The sequence below is a fragment of the Aedes aegypti genome, chromosome 1 (genome assembly GCF_002204515.2).
Source record: "Aedes aegypti strain LVP_AGWG chromosome 1, AaegL5.0 Primary Assembly, whole genome shotgun sequence".
NCBI lineage: Eukaryota > Metazoa > Arthropoda > Insecta > Diptera > Culicidae > Aedes > Aedes aegypti.
Genome location: NC_035107.1, coordinates 141,914,644 through 141,936,332, shown reverse-complemented (window position 1 = coordinate 141,936,332; position 21,689 = coordinate 141,914,644). Strand labels below are relative to the sequence as shown.

The following is a 21,689-nucleotide window of genomic DNA, read 5'->3' as shown; positions in this document are numbered from 1 at the left end:
GTCGACACATATTAGGCACTTAGCGATTTGCTTACAATCGCTTGCCCTATGGCCTTCAGCGCCGCATTTTATGCACATCTTACTTCTGTCGGGACCATTGCAATTCCACGACTTATGGCCCTTCCCGAAACACTTGAAGCAAACTTCAGGAGGCTGTTGTATGCTCAGCCGGCAAACCGACCAGCCTACCTTGAGTATGCCCAAGTTCTTCGCTTCGTTGGCCTCTGCGACCGGCAGCCTGATCACCGCCACCTGGGTGCCCTGCGGGCTCTTTCTAAGGTGGATGGCCTTACTGGCTACGTCGATGTCACACTGCTCTTTGAGGGCAGCCGAGACCTCCGCTGCATCGGTGACCTCATCCAGATTTTTACACTGGAGAGTCGCTTCAGCAGTAAGGGATCTTACATCAACCTCGTCACCAAGTACTTCTTGTGCCAGTTGCTTATAGACTGCACCCTTTTCCTTGGCGTCCTTCTTTAAGACTAGGATCATTTCACCAATCCTAGTTCGCCTTATGCTTCGCACGTCTGCGCCCAATGGCGATAGCTTCTCTGTGCTTCGCATCGCCTTCAGAACCTCGGCGTATTTTGCTTCCTCCGTTTTGATAACGAGGGCTTCGCCTAAATTCCTACGTTTCGCTGTTTTCGGTTTAGCGCTCTCCTTGGGCTCCGTTTTCGGTTTCCTCTGTTTTTTCTTATTTCCAACTCGTATCCACGGGTTGCTGTTGCCTTGCGCCCGTGGTTCCTGTGGATGCACTGCCTGGTTCCGGTTAACCCGTGGCTCCTTTTTCTTGGCTTTCTTGGCCTTAGGATTGGTGTTGGCCTCTCCTTTGTTGCCATGTCCTCTTGATCGCGGGGCTTGGCTCGTGCCAGCTTTTCCGCTTTGGAGGACGGCCGCGTAGGTCACTTTTCCCTTAGCAACCATACGTCTTTTCGCCACGTATTCATCACCGGAAGCTTCCCTCTTCCGCATCGCGTATCGAATAATATCATCAGATATATTCGCGTTGCCTGTGAAGGAAAACACTTCGGTCTGACACGACCTAGTGTCTTTTTGGCCTTCTACCTTGCCCAGTTGTTCCTTGGCTTTCTCGTAGTCCTGCTTTGCAGCTAGGACTGATTGTCGCAATTTCAGTAGACTTGTTTGCAAGTCTTTGCTGATATTTGTTTTGCTTTTAACATATTCGATGATGACATCAAGTTGCTCAGCAGCTACCTGCATTTTAGGGAGGTACTCCCTATTGCGATCCATGGCCTCGATTAGTCCCGGGCCATCGGTCACCACACATGTTGCACTAGAGCGGCCAGTGCCTGCCGTCGTCACAGTATCTAGGCTTTTGCCCACACTGTTTTCAATAAAGTTGGTCGCCTCCTTCCTTGGCGGGAACCTTAGCCGGTTACTGATAGGTCCAGAAGCCTCTCCTTTACATTCCGCTACTTGTTTGCTTTGGTTGATCATCTCTTATGGGTCCCCCTAAGAGCCGCTATCCATCTCCGCTGGAATAGTCGCCTATATAATCCCATGGTTATCTATGCAAGCAGGGAGGCCATGCTAGGGTTGACATAGTCCTTTATGGGGTACTATGTTCAGAGCCGGATCGGCGCAGGTCAGGTAATGGCATCTGAGCCTACTCCCGCCCAGTTGGAACAACCAGGCGACGGATTTGGAACGTACTCTAAGGCCTGCCACGGTTTTACGGGACGGGGGCAGCCTGCGCCATTAACCCACTCGCCGTTTCGGGCCAGTGTCACCCGACCCTACTAAGGGAGTAGAATGTCGCCGCTGTCAGCCTCAAAGCATATTATCCAGTACATATACCGTTACTTGTCCTTTGTCGTGAAACTCTGGGTAAAATGACTGCAATGTAATAATTCCCTTACAGGTAAAACTTCAAGTTATTTGTAGTTCGTCATCCAAATTTCAGTCAATTTGGACTACCAGACGCTGAAATACAGCACCCCAAACTTGGGCATTTTGTATGGAAAAACAGCATTTTGTTACTAACTTATGTCACTGACTGTATATAACACTTTTCTGCGAAACATGCTCTTTACATTTTTTAGTTTGTAACTACAAGTTGGCCTTCCTTTAAATGGAATTACGAAATGCTTGACTGTTTAAGTTGATACACACGAATGATGTCACTACCAAGTACTGCGATGATTAATGAGTTTTGTACAAAGAAATTCGTTCTGATTCTTGAGGTTAAATGGATGATATGTATGAGGATCTCATCAATTTCTGTAACTAAAAGTATTTTTTCTTAAGTGTAATCCATAAAGTTTATCTGGAACATCTCACATTGATCCCTCCAAAGTTTAATTCCTGTAACTTTGCTAGAATATTGCTGCTTTAAATTCCTACAAATATGGAAACAGGAATTCTCCCAAAGATAGATTAGAACATAATTCAGAGATATTTTTACTTTTTCATTCGAATTTTATGACAACAATTATAATTTTTATATTAATATCTAAAAGAATACAACTGAAAATCAATAGACAGAATCCAAACTAAATTGGGAATCTATGAATTTCTGCAAGTGAAATTCTTAGCAGACTTCCTGAAAAAAAAAATCTGATTTATTAAAAAAAAATCTCAAAGAAACATAACAATATGAAATTTTCTTATAACATTTTGGAGAGATCTTTTAATCTTCTTCTTCTTCCTATTCTTGCCATCAACGTTCTCACTGGGGCGGAGCCTGTTTCTCAGCTTAGTGTTCTTAGGAGCACTTCCACAGTTATTAACTGAGAGCATTCTTTGCCAAAGTTGCCATTTTCGTTTGCCAGGGAAGTCAAGAAAATTTCCATAACGAAAAAATTCTGGACCGACAGGGAATCGAACCCAGCCATCTTCAGCATGGCTTTGCATTGTAGCCGCGAACTCTAACCACTCGGCTAAGGAAGGCCCCCAAGAAAATCTTTCAATTAAAGCCTCAAAAGAATGCTAAGAAAGCTCCTGAGAAAACAACTGTTAGAAGTGTTCTAAGGAACCCTCAGATAAACTCATAATCATCTTCGTCGTTTGAGTAAGTGTTGTTGGTGTTAATTCTGAAAGAATCCTAAATAGCATGCCAGAATAAATTTCTGAAAAAATGATGATTTTTTACATGTTTTTCCCAAAAATATCCCAGAAAGAACTTAGGAGACATTCTTACATTTATTTTATGGATAATTTCCGTCGATCCCGGCAGAATACTTATTAGAATTCTGCAACATGTATGGCAGACCCCAGAAATATATAAGGAATAATGTCTAAAGGGATTTTTTGACGATATCCTAAGGAACGAAAACAAATGAAGATTTGAAGGAAGCCTTGAAATAGTATTGAATTGATTCGTAAAATAAATATATAATTCCCGAAGGGATTTAAAATAAATAGTATAATTCCCGAAGGGATTTAAACGAAGTAATCTAAAGAATCTGCTGAGAAATTGAATATTCTGTGGTTGAACTGTTAGAAAAATAACGTGATAAATCTTTGGAATAGTTTACGGTGGAAGTTTTGCAGCACAACCGAGGAAAAATTTAAAAGAAATCCTGGAGAAATCTCCAATGGATTCCAGAGACATTTTCTGAGTATTAGGATCTCTACTGAACTATTTTCGAACACTTTTACAATCTGGAATTGTCCAAATCAATCATGGAACTGTTACTCAGAAAACAAATTTAAGCAAGATATGTTTTGAACTGAGACATTGTGAATGAAAAAGGAGGATAGTTTGAGGTTTTATGCAAAAAGAGTGCAGATATAGCGTACAATGATCGTTTTGCGTGGAATTGTTTAATGCATTATTAAGGTCACTCGCCATCCCCCCATGACCAAAATCCTGGCTATGCGCTCCCTTATTTACCTTCATGCATTTTTTAATGCATCGCAGGTGGCCTCAAACTTTTGCACGATGACTAGAATGGCTATTTTATTGATATAAAAAAATATAGATTGTTTCGCCAAATTTTTGAAAGTGCTCTGCAAAGAATATTGGATTAGGGTAGAAGCACCGGTTTTGGCCAGTTGTAGCCATAGGGGATTAAACATCGTTTTACATAACCAATCAGAATGAAACCTTTTATGTTCAGTAGATCACATTCATATGATAGAGCTACATTCATTTACCCGTCCAAATTGATTCAAAACATAAGAAAAACAATTGATTATCCTTATAATTTTAACTCCCATACACCTAATTTGGCCAGGACACTCATAATTTGGCCACTCTTATGAGAAATCAATGCGATTGGCCAATTTAGGAACCGAAGTTAAATCTCTGGCCGAAACTGGTTCCGTTGGCCTATATTGACCAACGGGATTTTCAAAGCGAAAAAATGGTTTTAGCCCAGTTTTGATATTTTACACACATAATATGGATTGAAAGCTTGCATTTGACATATTTGTAGTAAAAATACGGCTTCCCATTTAATTTTTATTGACATTTTCTCCTAGACTGGCCGAAACCGGTGTTTTTACCCTAATTAACTTAAAACTTCACAGATAAAAATATTTAAATTTTAATATAGCGTAGTCAGAAGAAGATAATAAAAGTATACCAAATTCATTCATTGTTACAGCATCACGATTGTTCTTCAACTAAAGATGCTTGAATGTTACATGATCGTGTAATTTTATAGTGTATTCGATTGAAAAATAAGCGATTTGTCGTTGACATTTCAGTTTATTTTGATACTCCAAATATGTGCATGAAAATAAACTGAAATTTACAACATATAATCATTGTTCGATTGTTCATTGTTCGATCATATGCTGAGAATGTATGCCATGGTTTTTCACTGTAGTTTTTGATTAATGTTACAACTTTTAAGTAAAAATTTAGTAAGGAAATTTCATTTTTTAAATACCTGCGAGGTTAGACTAACTCATTGCCATTCGAATGAGCCATAGAGAGTTTCAATTAGAAGTGTAATCACAGATATGAAGACAAAACTCTTTTGTGTGTTTTTAAGGGGGCAACCTCAAACGTTTGCACGGGAGTGTACATATAATTACACAAACATCGACGGCGCACAATGGGGGAGTGTGTTTAAATTTTAGGTAACAAACTCGTCTGAATTTTAGGTTATGAACTCGAGTTATAATTAAACAAGTACTAATTTTAGAACCAAGAACCCATTCACAAATTCTAAAACGTTGTTGAGGGTGGTTGGGTGTTCTTAATTGTTACAGATAGTATTAAATTTGTAGATTAGTCATGCGAAAAATGTTATGAGGAGGTTGATGAATATCAAAAATTTTCGTTTTCATCATTAGGAAATTTGTGAATCAACCCCAAGCACTAAACATAAATAGTTATCAATATGGAATTTCAAACAGTTTGAGAAATCTCCCCCAGTGTGCGACGACGGAGCGGAAGCACGTTATAGGAAAGTTTCAGTTCTAAGCTGAAGGCGACCTTTCTCGTCGACGCAACTTACACGTTGTTCCCGTAGATATCCTCGTATCCCATTTCGATTCCGTTCGCTTCCTTAATCGATTTGTAGAACAGCAGTTCAGCGTAGATTTTCGGATTATTCGGTGCCAGTGCGGTAAACTGTCGAACGATATAAACACCGAGTCGGCGAAGCTCCTCGTGATGAGCATCCTTGGGGGCGTGGAATACACGTTGGAAGATCCGGAACAGCGACGCCTAGAAAGAGAGGGAGGGGGAGAAGAAAGGATGAAATCGCGAGTGAATGACAGCAGAATGAAACGCCAGTAAAAGGTTAAATTGATGTGATTACTGACGATGAATATAAAGATGAGTGCGACGATGAGTCCCTAGGGGCGAAGATACGCCAATCTCAGCACATGAATACATTGAAAAATTAGAATACATCTCATTATGACTATTGTTAGGGGTGATAACTAGAAAATAAAAATTGTTTTCTCATTGCGCATCGTACTCTAGTGCTGTGCATACACAAATTATTACCGCTGATAGAAATTGTGAAACTAAGCATCTTATCAGTTTTTTTAATTCCTTTATGAGTATCATTTCAAACATTACATTCATCACTTATATCTAGTTGTTCTGTGTTAGGCAACACTATCATCCTAATTTGGTAAAAATAAATTAAGCTTTTATTAACATTTTATTAACAAAATATTACATTTCATTTGCCGTAACAGTTCAGAAACTTTACAGGTGAGTTGATTTCATCTGTTTATAAGAGAAAAAAAAAAGTTTTCTATTAAGTAACTTAACCTGAATATATAATGCATTTGTTATGGCAAAAAAAGATTGCAACGTTTGATGTCTGAAATTTAATATTATTCTACATTTGTTCCAATGTTTCAACATTAGATGGATATTTTATGTAATAAGTTAGTACTAAACCAGGAGAGAAACTTAGGGACCTTTCTTAGCCGAGTGGTTGAAATCCGCGGCTACAAAGCAAAGCCATGCTGAAGGTGTCTGGGTTCGATTCCCAGTCGGTTCAGGATCTTTTCGTAATGGAAATTTCCTTGGCTTCCCAGGGCATAAAGTATCAGAGTACCTGCCACACGATATACGTATGCGAAAATGGTAAATTTGGCAAAGAAAGCTCTCAGTTAATAACTGTGGAAGTGTTCATAAGAACACTATGCTGAGAAGCAGGCTCTGCCCCAGTGGGGACGTTAATGCCAAGAAGAAAAAGATCTCTTGCTTCAGAAGCAGAAACAATAATCATGACACTACGTCATCTGATTTATATCGCTTAAATTGTGAAAGAAAATAATCATAAAGATTTTTAAGGTCAAAATAACCAAAAAATCAACAGCATTTGTATGAACGATTTCGAAGAAAGAAACAAAATGCTTTTGCTGTTAATGGTACATCATTCTCCCCAAAAGTGAAGCAATTCGCTGTACTGTATTTGATTTCCTAAAATCTTCCCGCTACAACAGCACCCGAGTGTACTTCTAATGAATTCAGCGCTGAAATAGCGTTTCATTTCTCTGAGCTGACTTTTATTGTCCGCCTCCATTCGTTTTACAATGAAACCGTAATGTCTGGTGTCTTGAGAGTCGTTGCCATAAACGTTACCACCCACGCCCACTCGCAGCAGAAAGAAGAAGGGTTGTATTTAAATCCCTTGATTGCAAACTTGGCACACTCAATTACACTTTCCCTGTTTGTGTTGACTTTCGTGGCCAGACCGAGGAGAGTTTTGTTTGCCTAATAGACGCCATCCAACTCCCGTCGCTCCTGTCCTTGCCACCCTTGTTCATCTTACAGATTATATCCGAAGCCTCTCGCAAATGAGGAAAAATTCCCGCATAAAAAACGGATTAAGTGGGGGAACGCTTTTCCTATACAACAACCATTTATCGCCCCCTTCGGGTCTGGATTTTCACCACCAAACCATCATCATCATCATCATCATCATCGGCGATCATCGTCATCATTTTCGAGGCAATTGAAACATTGTTTCCTCTGCGAAACGTCTTTCGAAAGCGCCTGTTGGTTTCGTCCTGAAAACGGATTTTGAGAGGTTTTAAGCGAGTACAGTACTGTTCGAAATTATAGCAGCACTAATCAGTTTTCTTGCTCTAGTTTTTTTCCTCTTAAAAGCAGAAATTTTCTCCACGGAGCTACAAATGCAGCCAGCGAAATAAAAATAACATTATTCTCACACTTTTTAAATTTAGTCAAGCACTCGACACTGGAGAAGTGGCAGCCTATTTCGTCTGCGACTTCTTCAGTGTCGAGTGCTTGACTAAATTAAAAAATCTGGTGTACAAGCAACACAGTTGCTTATTAGGGAGCAAAGGAATAGCAAGTAAGAGTTAACCATTATGTATGCAAATTGACATGTGCTGCTATTATTCCGAACAGCACTGTACAATAGAGTGCATTTTAAATTAATCATAAAACACGAATGGAGGGGTGATACAATTTACGCTACCCATTAATTAATCAACGCGTCACTGCCAAAGACGGCGGGTAATTAGGATGAAGTTGTTTTGATGTTTTCAAAGGGTTGCCTCAATATCTTTCTCCGCCGTCATCGACGCCAGGTCGAATTCAATTTCAGAGCAAAAATGGTTCGTCCTGTCTACTGGAAGGACTGCTCGCGGTGGTTCGCAAAAATAATTCAACCACAGTAGTTTCGGATCACTCTGCCAATCTATCGACATTTTTCAGAAGACTCGTTTGCATATTTATTGGTTCGGACCCACTGGATATCGCCGTAAAACAGCCATTAATATTAATTAACCTTCGACTCCGGGTACCAGCAGTGTTGTTTACTGTGCTATCATGTCTACCAAGAACGGGAGCGATTAAATTGAATATCTACATTCCTCGTTCCGGGGAGGGACTGAGAGCGAAACCGAGTGGAAAATGATTAATTATTACATTGTGCCATTAACCTAATTTTTGACCGACTTCATTACGGTTGATTGGCGGATTATCCAAATTCGTAATACACATGTGGGTAAATCAATATACATACATTAATTATCTGGCAAAAGCCGGAATAAAATGCATGAAATTGATAGATCCTGTCACATCGATTTATATAGAAATTTCGTTTAACCAGTCTGCACTCATGGGGCTGAGAAAAGCTTTAATGACCCTTTCCGGACGATCATGGAATTGTGATGAACATATTTTTTGGAACAGCTTATTCAGGATCGGATTCACATATAATTATTACCGTCTTTAATTCCTCATAGCTATTGGGTTATGTTACCACCCCATGAAGAGTACATATAGTTCTGAAGCGTTATAATTTAACAAAGACAAATTATAGAAATAGGCCATTATCCTTGGCATTAGACTCTTTTCTCCCTGAACACCTTTTGGGAAGGATTCAGTGCATATTACACTAGTAATAACCGCCTTAAGCATTGTTGTAACGGAGCAGCCGCGAAATGGCTAACTCTCTGCAGCCGACTCGGCACGCCATAGGCGCTAAAAAATGTGTTTTTGCAATTACGAAAAATGCCGTTTGAGATAGATTTTTTAAAGGTGAAGATGAATCGAAACCAAAACACGAATTTTCAAGAGCACACATCTGGAGAACCGGACATCCGTTTGCTGGGAATTTGATCGATTGGTCAACATCAGCAAGTGATCAATCGTTTTCAGCAATTTTCAGCAGGTTCTTCAGATTTGTGCTCTTGAAAATTTTAGGTTTGGCTTCGATTAATCTTTACCTTAAGGAACACAATCATATTTCAAGAGAATCCACTTTGCATTAGAGTGATGCAAATTTTGAAATTTTAGCTCCCCTATGCTTAAACGATTTAAATTATGGTAAATTGCATCCTCCCAAAGTTTGAAGTGATTCGGAAGAAATGTGACTGTGTAAACGCCGTTTGAAGTTTATATGAAGATTACTATGGAAAACGCGAATCTTTTGTGTTCAGCCCTCTATCTCTTCGACATAATATTTTATGGAAAAGTGAATAACCTCTGCTCATGTGGAATCCTTTCAGCTACAACTTTGCTGAAGACCGCATATTGATAGGACTTTAGGATAAATTGCTATTCGTAATCATAAACTGGGTTTGCATTTTGCATGCTTAACCAACTGCTCGGCAGGCAACCGTGGTGCTCCTGGCGGGTAGAATAGATCAAAGTATCCCAGGCTACTATGTTCTACAGCAAAAAGCAGTGTTGTTCTGAAAGTAATTATATGATCATCTCAGCATGATTAAGACTTTGTGATCAATACAGTCATCTCTCCCTTACTCGATATTGAAGGGACTATCGAGTTAGGGAGGTATCGAGTTACAGAACACAAAAGCAGTGCAACTGCGTTCCAAGGGACCATCGAGTTAGCCATGAAAACCAACTTTTACTATGGTTCTCTAACTCGATATCGAGATACGGAATATCGAGTAAGGGAGAGTTAACTGTAATAACAAATTATCCTCAAGTCCCATCAAAATGTGGTCTTCGGCAAAGCTGTAGCTGGGAAGTTTTCACATGAGATGAGTACGTTCACTTTTCCATAGTTGAATATGACGAGCAGTTAGAGGACTGAACACACAAGGTTTGCCATTTCCATAGTAATTTCCATATAAACTTCAAATAGCGTGTGCACAACCAAATTTCTTCCGAATCACTTCAAATTTTGGGAGGATTATTTTCATCATAATTGACATCGTTTAAGCATAGGGGAGCATAAACTTCAAAATTTGCATCAGTCTAACATTGCATTCATACGTTAAAGTGACTCGATGTTTTTCCAAAAATCATGTAGTCCAGTCTGTTTGAACAGCGACCAATCCAACTACGGCCCTACGTTCACTGGACGAACCGCCCCATAAAGCTCTCGTCTTTTTTGTTGTGAACTTACATATTCTACTGCCTCCTATAGGTACATCCTATTTCAACTTAGAATCCCTCACAACGAACTAGCTTTTGATTCTAAATCCGAATCTACAATTCGAATCCAATTCAATTCGGTTCATCATACGGATGTAGAATCAGTCCTGCAGCCGAAACGGAAGCCAATTTCAGCAAAGGTCAGCAATAACGCCGTACATACGAACAACGCTAAGTGTCCCTCGTGTACGGAGATTCATGGACTTCACACGTGTCCAGACTTTCAGAAGATGTCGATTTCCAGTCGAGAGTCTCTTTTGCATGCTCAATCACTCTGTCGCAATGGATTACCTGCTTTGCTCATGACCACAATTGATCAGCAGAAGTTTTCTCGTTTTAGAAGTTTTCAATGGACAAGTCTTTCGTCAACTGCAACAAAACGCCCCGGCAAATATTGAAACGGAAATACACGCTATTAAGGAAAAGCTTACTAGTATTACGGAAGTTCTAGCTACGTTGACTCCTAATCATGTTACTGACGTCTCGCAAGGACCTCGAGAAGAAACCTTCGGCTCGATTCAACGTCCCCCGGTTCATCCAACGCAATATTCTACTCCGATATCAGAACTCAACCGCGGTACTAGGACTGATGCTTTTTCAGCTATATCATATTCATCTACGGACATAAATAGCGTTTTGTTTGATAATAGAAACACATTTTCGCATTTTTCTTTCGAATATTGATACCAGCGTCGCTCAGCAAGAAATTTCGAACATGATTGAAGAATCGCTTGGAATCAACGAGGAAACTGAGAAAATTAGTATCGTTAGACTGGTCTCAAAATGGAATACTGGAGGCTATGCTCAGTATGCTTCGTATAAGGTAATAATGGATAAAAAGCACAAACGGAAAGCGCTTCAAACTGGTACCTGGCCGATGGACATAATGTTCCGGGAATTCTTCGACTATGCACGACGAACATGGAAGCCGACAAAGATGCAATCCGAAAACTGAAGCAATCGATCGAATTTATGTCTTAGTTATTGTTGAGTGTCATCTATACTGCCCATAACTGTATATTTGTAACATTCGACAAAAGCAGGCATTGAGTAAATAGGATACCAAGTTTGCATTTTACTGCAGTATGGGAGGAAACTAAAATTTGGTCCTGCGACGAAGTGGGAGCCGTCAGCAAATACTCTCCAGAAGAAGCGCGCTGCGAGGAGCAGTATGAGCGCATAGTGAAGCGAGACTCGGATGGACGATACACGGTTTCTCTTCCCAAGATCAACGAAGTTTTGGCAGGACTCGGTGAATCGAAGGACAACGCTCTGTAGCGTCAACAAGCAAAAATATACCGTGAACTAGATCATGTTTCTGTGAACGCGTTGCCTAGTTCCGAGAACGTTCACGGTGTATCTTTGACAGTTCACGCTTTCCATAACTCTTTTTTAAGCGTGTGCGAATGGTGGACGAAGGCGAGGAAAAGGCAAAAAAGCGGTGTTTTTTGCTCCACCATCCTGTTATTAAGGAGTCAAGTACCACGACGAAAGTGAGAGTGGTCTTCGATGCCTCCTGTAAAACTTCTACGGGTGTGTTGTCGAATGTTGCACTGTACTCTGGAACAGTCGCTCAGCAAGATCTGAGGTCGATCGTAGTAGGATTCGTCAAGTAATGGTCGTAGCTGATGTCGAGAAAATGATGGCGCCTTTAGAAAAATTGTTTATTCTTGCCGAGGGGTTCGAGATTCTTGGCAAAAAATCATACTCACTAGTGCCGTCTGGGGGTAAAAATTTGAATTACATGGCTCGAACAATGATAACCCTTGACTTACTGGATAAGTTTGCCAAATGATAAGATAACGTTTGGAAAGGATTTGCAAAACAAAAGTTTTATGCTCACTTGCGCAACCTGTTGAAAAAATCTCGAACCTCTTGGCTTGACTAAACAATTTTTCTGAAGGCGTCTAAGTGGTCAGGATCCTTAGATATCCGCAAGATAAAAGTTTCAAGCTCACTAGCGCCGTCTGGTGGAAAAATCTCGATTTTTTTTGAATGAAATGTGCCCTATCCAGAAATCCATTCGCTGTATATGGCCATTGCTAACGTTGGCGCAGTTATGTCCTGGAGCGGTATTGCCTCTTGCTAGAATTATGACAGCCCTTGAGCTACTGAACAACTTTGCCACATTACTTGGGTAGCACTGTCTGGTGGCTGAATTTAACTTAAGCAGTGTTGCCAGCTACGACAAAATTTTGAACCCTTCATGAAAACCTAGGGGGCCCAGATAGCCGTAGCGGTAAACGCGCAGCTATTCAGCATGACCATGCTGAGGGTCGTGGGTTCGAATCCCGCTGGTCGAGGATCTTTTGGTAAAGGAAATTTTCTCGATTCCCAGGGCATAGAGTATCTTCGTACCTGCCACACGATATACATATGCAAAAATGGTCAATCGGCAAAGAAAGCTCTCAATTAATAACTGTGGAAGTGCTCATAAGAACCCTAATCTGAGAAGCAGGCTCTGTCCCAGTTGGGACGTAACGCCAGAAAGAAGAAGAATGAAAACCTAGATTACAGTTGAAGAGTATTCCTATGCCGCTAACCATTCTATTTTTCTATTCCGCTCATGTTTTATGCTCTTGACCTTTTCTTAATTCTTGCTGCCAGCCAAAAAAAAAAAAAATATTGGTATCTGCATATAACACCCCCATATAATTGGCTCTTCTGATAACAATCGAGCAGTGCTGCAGTGGATAGTTCTCAATCAATGCTTCAACTTTACATCTCGGTTCAATGTTGCCACATCTAGACGTTGCATTTTTGAAAAACATAATTTTAATCCTGATTTTTTCTTGGAGCGATTATCTTTACGACCCTCCGATAACAGTCGTAAAAAGAGATTGGGGTGTATCTCTGTAAAATTAGATTGAGCTAAAATTGGCCATATTCCCCAAATCATTCGTATCGCTTCATTAAAGAGATCAATAAGAGGAGTATGCAGTATAGCACCAAAGTGTGAGCTCGCTTAAATCAATGTTATTATGCTCTCAGCAAGTATGTCCAAACTTTATGTGACGAAGCATGAACTCGAATATTAACCGAGATTTTGGGGCCACGATTTTGTCGCTATGTAGTTGCAAACGCAGTTAAATGAAATCATCTTGCTTGAAGGCTAAATCTATAGCTTGAGCTTAAGCTTGATCGGCCACCCGTGGCACAGTGGAACGAAATCAAAAAAAGAGGGACATGTGTGTTTGTGCTGAAACTATTTGTTTTAGCGATTCGACATGTTCTACAAAGTTCCATCATTTGTTGAGAACTTAAGTTAGACACTGAAAAAAATTTCACTTAAAGTGATATACACTGAGAAAAACATTAACTTTTCTAATTATTGTCAAAATTGAAAACTGTCTAAGGAAGTATTGTAGGCGACATCATTTCATGAAAGTTTGTCGAAGACGGAAAAGTTCTATCTCATACACTGACGGAGTTAGGGGGTAAAAATGATGGGTACCCCCCTAAAACTCATATTTTCTCCATAACTTCTAGCTTTTCATTTTGAAGATTTACGAACGATTTTCTGATTTTTTCACATCAAATTTAAGTGTGCATATCTTGTAAAGTTGCAAGTAGTAGCAGCTAATTTTATCATCATGCTGTTCCTCAACCTATACCCTTTTAATATATGTACAAATAATTGCGGGGTCAAGCGGGGCTCATCGCAGTTTGTTTATGTGAAAATTGTATCTCCTATGAATAAATGTATGTTTTCTATATTTTGATTATTGTTTTTTTTTTCTATCTGTTATTTTTTTATGTTTTATTATGATATTTAACTCTTGGCCCATTTTACGAACGGCAAATTTATAATGTTTACTGTTCAAGTTTCAATTTGACATGGCTATAGAGGAAAAGTTGTTGTTTCCGTGAAAATTACTGGATTTTTTCATGTGTATCGAATGCTATCAGGCTTATTAATAGTTAAAAACAGTATTATTAATCCTCAAATACTCAACTTTGTCCCTATACTAGATACCGTCTGTCACTTTTTCTAATTTTGCAAAGCTAGGAAATCAATACATATACAGATATACAGCGCTAGAATAGATGTCTAAGCGATGTCATTGATAGTTTCAAAACAAATTTGTATCTTTCTATGTTTTTAATGTTCTCAGGACTGCAATTCAATTATTTTTATAACTAAGATTGTAGTATATACCATCAAAATGTACAGTTGAATCAGTTGAACAGTTGATTATAATCTAAAAGCGGTATCTAGCACTTTGATACACTTATAAAAATGTTGTCAGATACACGGAAAAATAAATATCACTTAAAAAAATATAACTGTTTAAATTTTGCAAAAATTGTAAAAAAAAATAACATTTAATCATCGTTTAAAATGGGCAAACATTAAAAATTCCATAGCAAAATGAAAACAAAACTTAAAAACTTTACCACATAAATAGAAACTACAAAAATATATATATTTAACTAGTGGTCCCGGCAAACTTCGTCTTGCCATCAAGTAGGCTGTTGGAAGATGTCAATGATACCTCCCATACAAAATGGCATATTAGTACTCTCCCGTTTTACCAAATTTCCCGAAAACTTCTCTAAACTTTTTCGTCGCACGAACACGTCGGAACCCTTCAAGAAAACAAGAGTGAAAGAATTGTGAAAATCGGTTGTCCCGTTCTCAAGCCATTTCGTGACATACAAACATCACTCCATTTTTTTTCTGTTTAAATTAAGCAAAAATTGTAAAAAAAATAACATTTAATCATCGTTTAAAATGGGCAAACATTAAAAATTCCATAGCAAAATGAAAACAAAACTTAAAAACTTTACCACATAAATAGAAACTACAAAAATATATATATTTAACTAGTGGTCCCGGCAAACTTCGTCTTGCCATCAAGTAGGCTGTTGGAAGATGTCAATGATACCTCCCATACAAAATGGCATATTAGTACTCTCCCGTTTTACCAAATTTCCCGAAAACTTCTCTAAACTTTTTCGTCGCACGAACACGTCGGAACCCTTCAAGAAAACAAGAGTGAAAGAATTGTGAAAATCGGTTGTCCCGTTCTCAAGCCATTTCGTGACATACAAACATCACTCCATTTTTATTTATATAGATTAAAGCAAATACAATTTTCAATTAAACAAACTGCGATGAGCCCAGCTTGACCCCGCAATTATTTGCACATATATTAAAAGGGTATAGGTTGAGGAACAGCATGATGCTAACATTAGCTGCTACTACTTGCAACTTTACAAGATATGCACACTTAATTATTATTATACAGTGAAAACTCCATGAGTCGATATTGAAGGGACCATCGACTCATGGAAATATCGAGTCATGGAACAGCAATCCTTTGGAAAGCTGTTTCTAGGGACCATCATAGTAACCATGGAATTGTGTTTTTAGTATGGTTCCATGAGTCGATATCGAGCCATGGAACATCGACTCATGGTGGTATCACTGTAGCTTTATTAAGGAGATTTTCAGCCCTAGGCCTGCACACTAAAATTTTATGTGAAAAAAACAGAAAATCGTTCGTAAATCTTCAACATGAAAAGCTAGCACTTCAGTGTCTTTGGCAAAAATGTGTATTTTTACAGCACCTTAAACATTGTAGAACATTGTAAAAATGTAGAAATTCAAATTTAGAAGTTGTGGAGAAAATATGAGTTTGGGGGGGTACCCATCATTTTTACCCCCTAACTCCGTCAGTGTATGAGATAGAACTTTTCCGTCTTCGACAAACTTTCATGAAATGATGTCGCCTACAATACTTCCTTAGACAGTTTTCAATTTTGACAATAATTAGAAGAGTTAATGTTTTTTCTCAGTGTATATCACTTTAAGTGAAATTTTTTTCAGTGTCCAAATTAAGTACTCAACAAATGATGGAACTTTGTAGAACATGTCGAAACGCTAAAACCAATAGTTTCAGCACAAACACACATGTCCCACTTTTTTTGATTTCGTCCCACTGTGCGTGGGTGCTACTCCATTATCGCCAGATGAGCTGCATTTACACAAGGAATTAACCAGATGACTAACAGTCATGCTCAGTGTGTAAGTGCAGGTGATCTTCTATTTTTAGGCAACAATGGCGCCTGCGTACGTCAGAATGCATATCAATGAGGAGAAATGGAAGGAAAAGATGTTGCGTTTATAACTGGCCCACTGTAGACTGAGAATATTTTACAAATTAAATGATCACCCTTATGCAAAACTGAGGACAATAGCCCCAATGAAATATCACATATTATACATTAACAGTGGCCTACGATGACATAGGAGATGTTTAATTACTCTTGTATTTACTATTCCATTCAAATACTCAATTTTTTTTAAAGAATCACCGTAATTGAATATAAGTGAGCCTTCCCAATGAAATATCACGAATCTAATGAAGGAAATGGCCTACGATGATGAAAGAGGTGATAAAATACTATTGTTTTTAATATCCCATTCAAATTATGATTTTTCGACAGAAAGGCCCACCGTAATGGAAAATAAGTGAACCACCCTAATAAAATACCACATATTAAATGTAGAAAATGGCTGACGATAATGTGGAAGATGTTCCAATACTATTGTCTTCAATATTCAATTAAAATTCTATTTTTTATTTATTTTTTATTTTTTAACAAAAAGGACCACCCTAATGGAAAGTAAATGAACCACCCTAATGAAATATCACATATCATATGCTTTCAGTGGCCAACAATCATATAGGATATGTTTCAATACTATTGCCTTGAATTTCTTAGCAATTGAATTCAAATCGTTTATTTCCAAGTCCAAAAAGGTCGATTTTTTCAAAAAATTTTTTTTCCAAATAACACCAGATCTCGACGTTTCATGCATTTCTAAGACATCTGGCATCAAAAAAAAAATTTTGATTTCGGAAATTTCATGTACCCCCCCCTTTGGAGATTTTTCATGGGTCAAAAAAGCCAAACTTTGACCGCTTTGGGGGTCCACTTAATGAAGTCCGATTGAGCTCAAATTTTGCATGGGGACTTTTTTCGAGGAGACAAAACTTTTGAGCCCTACCTTTTTTTGAAATTCGATGGCAACATTTTTCCCATACATTCCATTGGCACCCTACTGTATATACCACTGCATCTGCGGGAGTAAGGTAATTTTATGGCAGAGATGCTCGATTTTTGGTTAGCAGATTGCCTATGTATCAGACGTAAGGGGAGGCGTCATATAATGATGGAAGAACGGAAGCGTAGATAAACGTTATCATGTCCGTCTCTGGTTCTAGTGATTGCTAAGAACGAATAAATTAAATGTGATAGATTAAGATTGGAAGATTCTGCACCATTTCTGGCGAAGATGCTAACCGTACCCACATTTGCCTGCTATAAATTTCACTCCCTGATCTGGACGTATTGCCACCAATCATTCAGCAGACTTTTGAAATTGACAGAACTCAAGCAATAACTTATTCCGTTGTCTAGCATAGTAATAGAACTATTTGTTCATTGTGAGAAAAGAGAATACACCCTACGTTAAATACAAAAAAATAATATAACAATCATAAAAACGCTGTTTAGTGCGTAAAATTCGTGTAAAAACATATTCTAGATATATTTGTTTTATCAAGAAATTAAAAATGAAATTGGCTTTAGAGACCATTTGGCTTCAGACAATAGATTTTAGAGAAATTCCATTGATAATGAGATCTTTTAGAAACTTGCATTAAAGTCTCTACAGACTCACTTTCATTCCTGCATATAACATGGCCATCGTCTGGTTGAATAATGTGTATCGAATATAAACTTCTATACTCACTTGAAACAGCAAAGCTGGCATTTTGGATCCAACTGCAATGCGATGCAGAATGGTAACGGTAGCTTTGAGGGATTCCACGGAGATCTCTTCCCAATCGGATAGAACCAGAATGCAGGCGTGTACAACTTTCGGATTCAGCAATCTGTAATAGACAAAACGTTTATTTTTATTTATAATTCGTGCAATTTCAAACATTCATAGGGTGGCTGAGTAATAGTGACAATACGATTTTCAGTGTATTTTAAACAATTGGTCGTGAAATTTCAATCTATCGGATATCTTACCTATATTCATTAAACTGTAAATATAGTGAAAATTTACCTTCAATTCTTCAAACCTATATTAACTTTTATTACCCAGAGATTTGTGCTAATAAATGGATGCCATAGCCAAATAAGCCATTAAGCAATAATTGAACAGCATTCACGAAGGATAATCTCCTGTGTAAAATGCTCTCACAAACTTGCAACAATAACCCTGCCACCTGACATTAGTAGAGCTCTAAACAAGCGCTCCGTTCTTCTCGTGTAGCGCACCTGGCACGGTAATCATAAGGCAACAACTGGTGGGTAATATCGGAAGATGATGCTGAGGTAACAAGAACATCCCCTGTTTCGTCACACGGCGGAGAGACTAATTTCCCAAATCATAAATCACGACACGGCGTACCATAACAAGGCGCTCATAACTTTACGCGAGGTGTTACACAACTGTGAACATAAGAGATTAATTGCAAAATAAAATCCAATTAATTTTACGCGGAACATTCTTGCAAATTCTGCTCCGGTCGGGCTGGCTAAAGTGACTCTGCCTGCTAAAGCACCAACCCACCACCAATCTGCCGCTTTCCATTTATCAGATGGATTTTTAGGGGAAGCGAGGGATAAAGTAAGCAAATCAAGCAATTTCGTATATCCTACTTGATGAAATTGTTTTATGCACCCGGAATCCCCAATTCTTCCAGGACAGTAGCGACAATATGGATGGTCTCCGTTTTCGTGCCTGCTGGGTGTAGAATCGCGCCCTTTGTTGGCCATTGTTCGCCAATACCATCGCATACGACACACACGTTGCACAAATTTGAATTTGAATAATCTCATAAATGTCGCGTCGTAAGTGAGTCTAATTTAAAGTAAACACAGGATCACCGAGGCACGATTACGACGCCAGTTCGCCACCCACACATTTCGTTTTAGCGAGCGAAGGTTCGCCGAGGCGAGGTGAAGGAAAGATATATTTGTATCGCACCACATGTGTCACTGCCATCGCGCTCCGGAATTCGTAAAACGACGCCGTCAATGTCGGCGCCGTCACGGTTCCTTCACTTCGTATACAATGTGCCATCCATCCCATCATCATTTCAGGAACAGCCCTCTGTGGGTGGGGGAAAGTACGTTTCAAAAACACTAACCGCGTGAAATATGTGAGCATTGTGTCCTTTACTCGGAAATATGCCGGGCTGAGCGCTAGCAACAACATCCACTCATTTGCTGAAGAGCCCTTCTCGGAAACATACTGAGCGTACATCACAATCATTGCCTCAAGTCGGGGCACATTTTTCTCACTGACGCTTACTGCAACCACTTGACAAAATACAAAGGCATAATGAAAGATACATTGTTTCACAAAATGTTGAAACTTTGGAAGAACGTTCATTGTGGGGGTTGATCCAAGCGAAGTGTCCGCACTTTGTGGATTTGGTCTTCATGGATTTGAACCAAATTTTTGAGATAATATATTTATAGTTCTCTGTGTGATTACTGATCACACCCCCTAGATAATAATGTTTTTTGGCTTTTGCACGATTAAACATTGTCATGAGCACCACGTTGAAATGCACGACAAGCAAGGCTTTTGCACAAGGATTGTAAGAATTACAACATCGTGACCACCAAAGACGTGTGTTAAGACGTGTTCGCGCCAGAATCGACCGCTCCTGTAGAGTTCTTCAATTAATCACCGTTAGAGATGGGCGAACCGTTCGCGAACGGTTCAAAAGAACTAGTTCTTTGCGGTGAATGAATGAGTCATAGTTCTTTTTTTGAGAATGGTAGTTCAGCAAGAAAGGTTTACTGAACGCGAACTGCGAATGAACGAACGTGAAAAGGGAACCGTTCGGTATGCATTCTTCCATTGTCTTCGTCAAAAAAACGGCATAGAAAAACGAAGCGAATGATGAACGCTACACTCCCCAAGTAACCATGGAGCATTATATAATTGCATATAAAAATATAAATGCCTACCATTAAAGTAGTTTAAAAGTGGAAAAGGGCACTTTTACAGTTAAATTAATGCAAAAAGGACGATAAAGCAATGAAGCAACTTATAAAGTAATATTAATGCAGCAGTACAATTTATATAGTGATTTTAGTGGATTGATACATTTGTAACGTAGGGTTAATGCTTTATTGCTTGACAGCTCTTGAAAATTGTTGAATAAAAGCAATGGTGTTGATATGCAGTACAATACGTGTAATGTTATAATGCTTGTGGTTACTTGGGTCCGCTCTTGGCATGCCCTGCCCATCCTATGTCCATAAGACGGTGATTATGATTCGGTGCGCCGAATGAGCAACGAATGAAATGTGTTTGTGTAAATGATGATTCCTCGTCGCTTCGCTTTAATCATTTGATTCATTCAATATTTGTTCAAATTAGCTGGCTAAGGCTAAACACGGACGGACAAGGCTTGGCGCGCAAAGGAAAACGCAAGTATTAAGCTTATTTATACTACTTCATACTAGTTTCAAAATAAATGCATTCTGTTCAATTTTCGCTAGTCAAAGTTTTCTAATCGATAATAGAATCATAATTTAGCAGAAAATTCCAGCGATAACTAAAAAAATCTTTCATGAGTCGTAATAAATACATTATTTTAAAGGCGAAAATAAAAGATTTTTTTTAAGAACGAATGAACGGTTCAAAAGAACTAGTTCACTTTCGAGAACGGAACGAACGGGAACTGTTCATTGAAAAGAACTGTTTTGCCCATCTCTAATCACAGTGGCCACCCGATATGTCTGAGCACGATTTGCCACCACCGAATGTAAACAATCACTCATGAGTGACGCGCGCGCAGGCAAGCACCGTCGAGGGAGCTCAACGTTATCATCATCATCACCGTTCTAGTTTCCCTCGTTTCTCATCATCAATGTTCTAGTTTCCCTCGGGCATAAGGCGAGTGGAAGTGTTGCTTCGACGAACAATATTTTCTGACCCGGCAAACGGTCAAGTTGTGTGTGAAGTGAAGTGAAAAGTGTACTGAGCTGGCGAAAGATCTTAAAGTGAAGTGTAAATAAAGTAGTGTTTAATGGATTAGTAATCCACCCGTGTTTTGTTTCCTGTGAGAAAGAAAAATCCCGTTTGAGATACTACGGCGCCTCAACATTTGGTCCGTTCGAACCGGATACCGTACCTGTTGAGTGGAACCGGCTTACAGTACCGGTTAAATATCGAAGCGTTCTCGCAGGTCAACGAGGCGACCATTTGAGAAATTCCAGCCAATCAAGGAGTCGATCGGTCTCACTGATAATCTACCCTGGTCATCGAGGCGATTAACAGGGATTCCTTCCTGATGATTTCCGCCGGCAAGAACACCAGAGAGTG

The 21,689-nt window shown here is 39.0% G+C and overlaps 1 protein-coding gene across 1 annotated transcript in view; it reads right to left on the bottom strand.

The window, feature by feature from the left end:
* The window catches only part of LOC5572105 (protein timeless homolog), a 233,217-nt gene that overhangs the window by 30,255 nt on the left and 181,273 nt on the right, over positions 1-21,689 (bottom strand). The window contains exons 11-12 of the mRNA XM_021849051.1: positions 18,084-18,225; positions 5,433-5,644 (exon numbers count right to left, since the gene is read on the bottom strand). Coding sequence (XP_021704743.1) covers positions 5,433-5,644; positions 18,084-18,225 — 354 coding nt within the window. The remainder of the gene's footprint in view (positions 1-5,432; positions 5,645-18,083; positions 18,226-21,689) is intronic.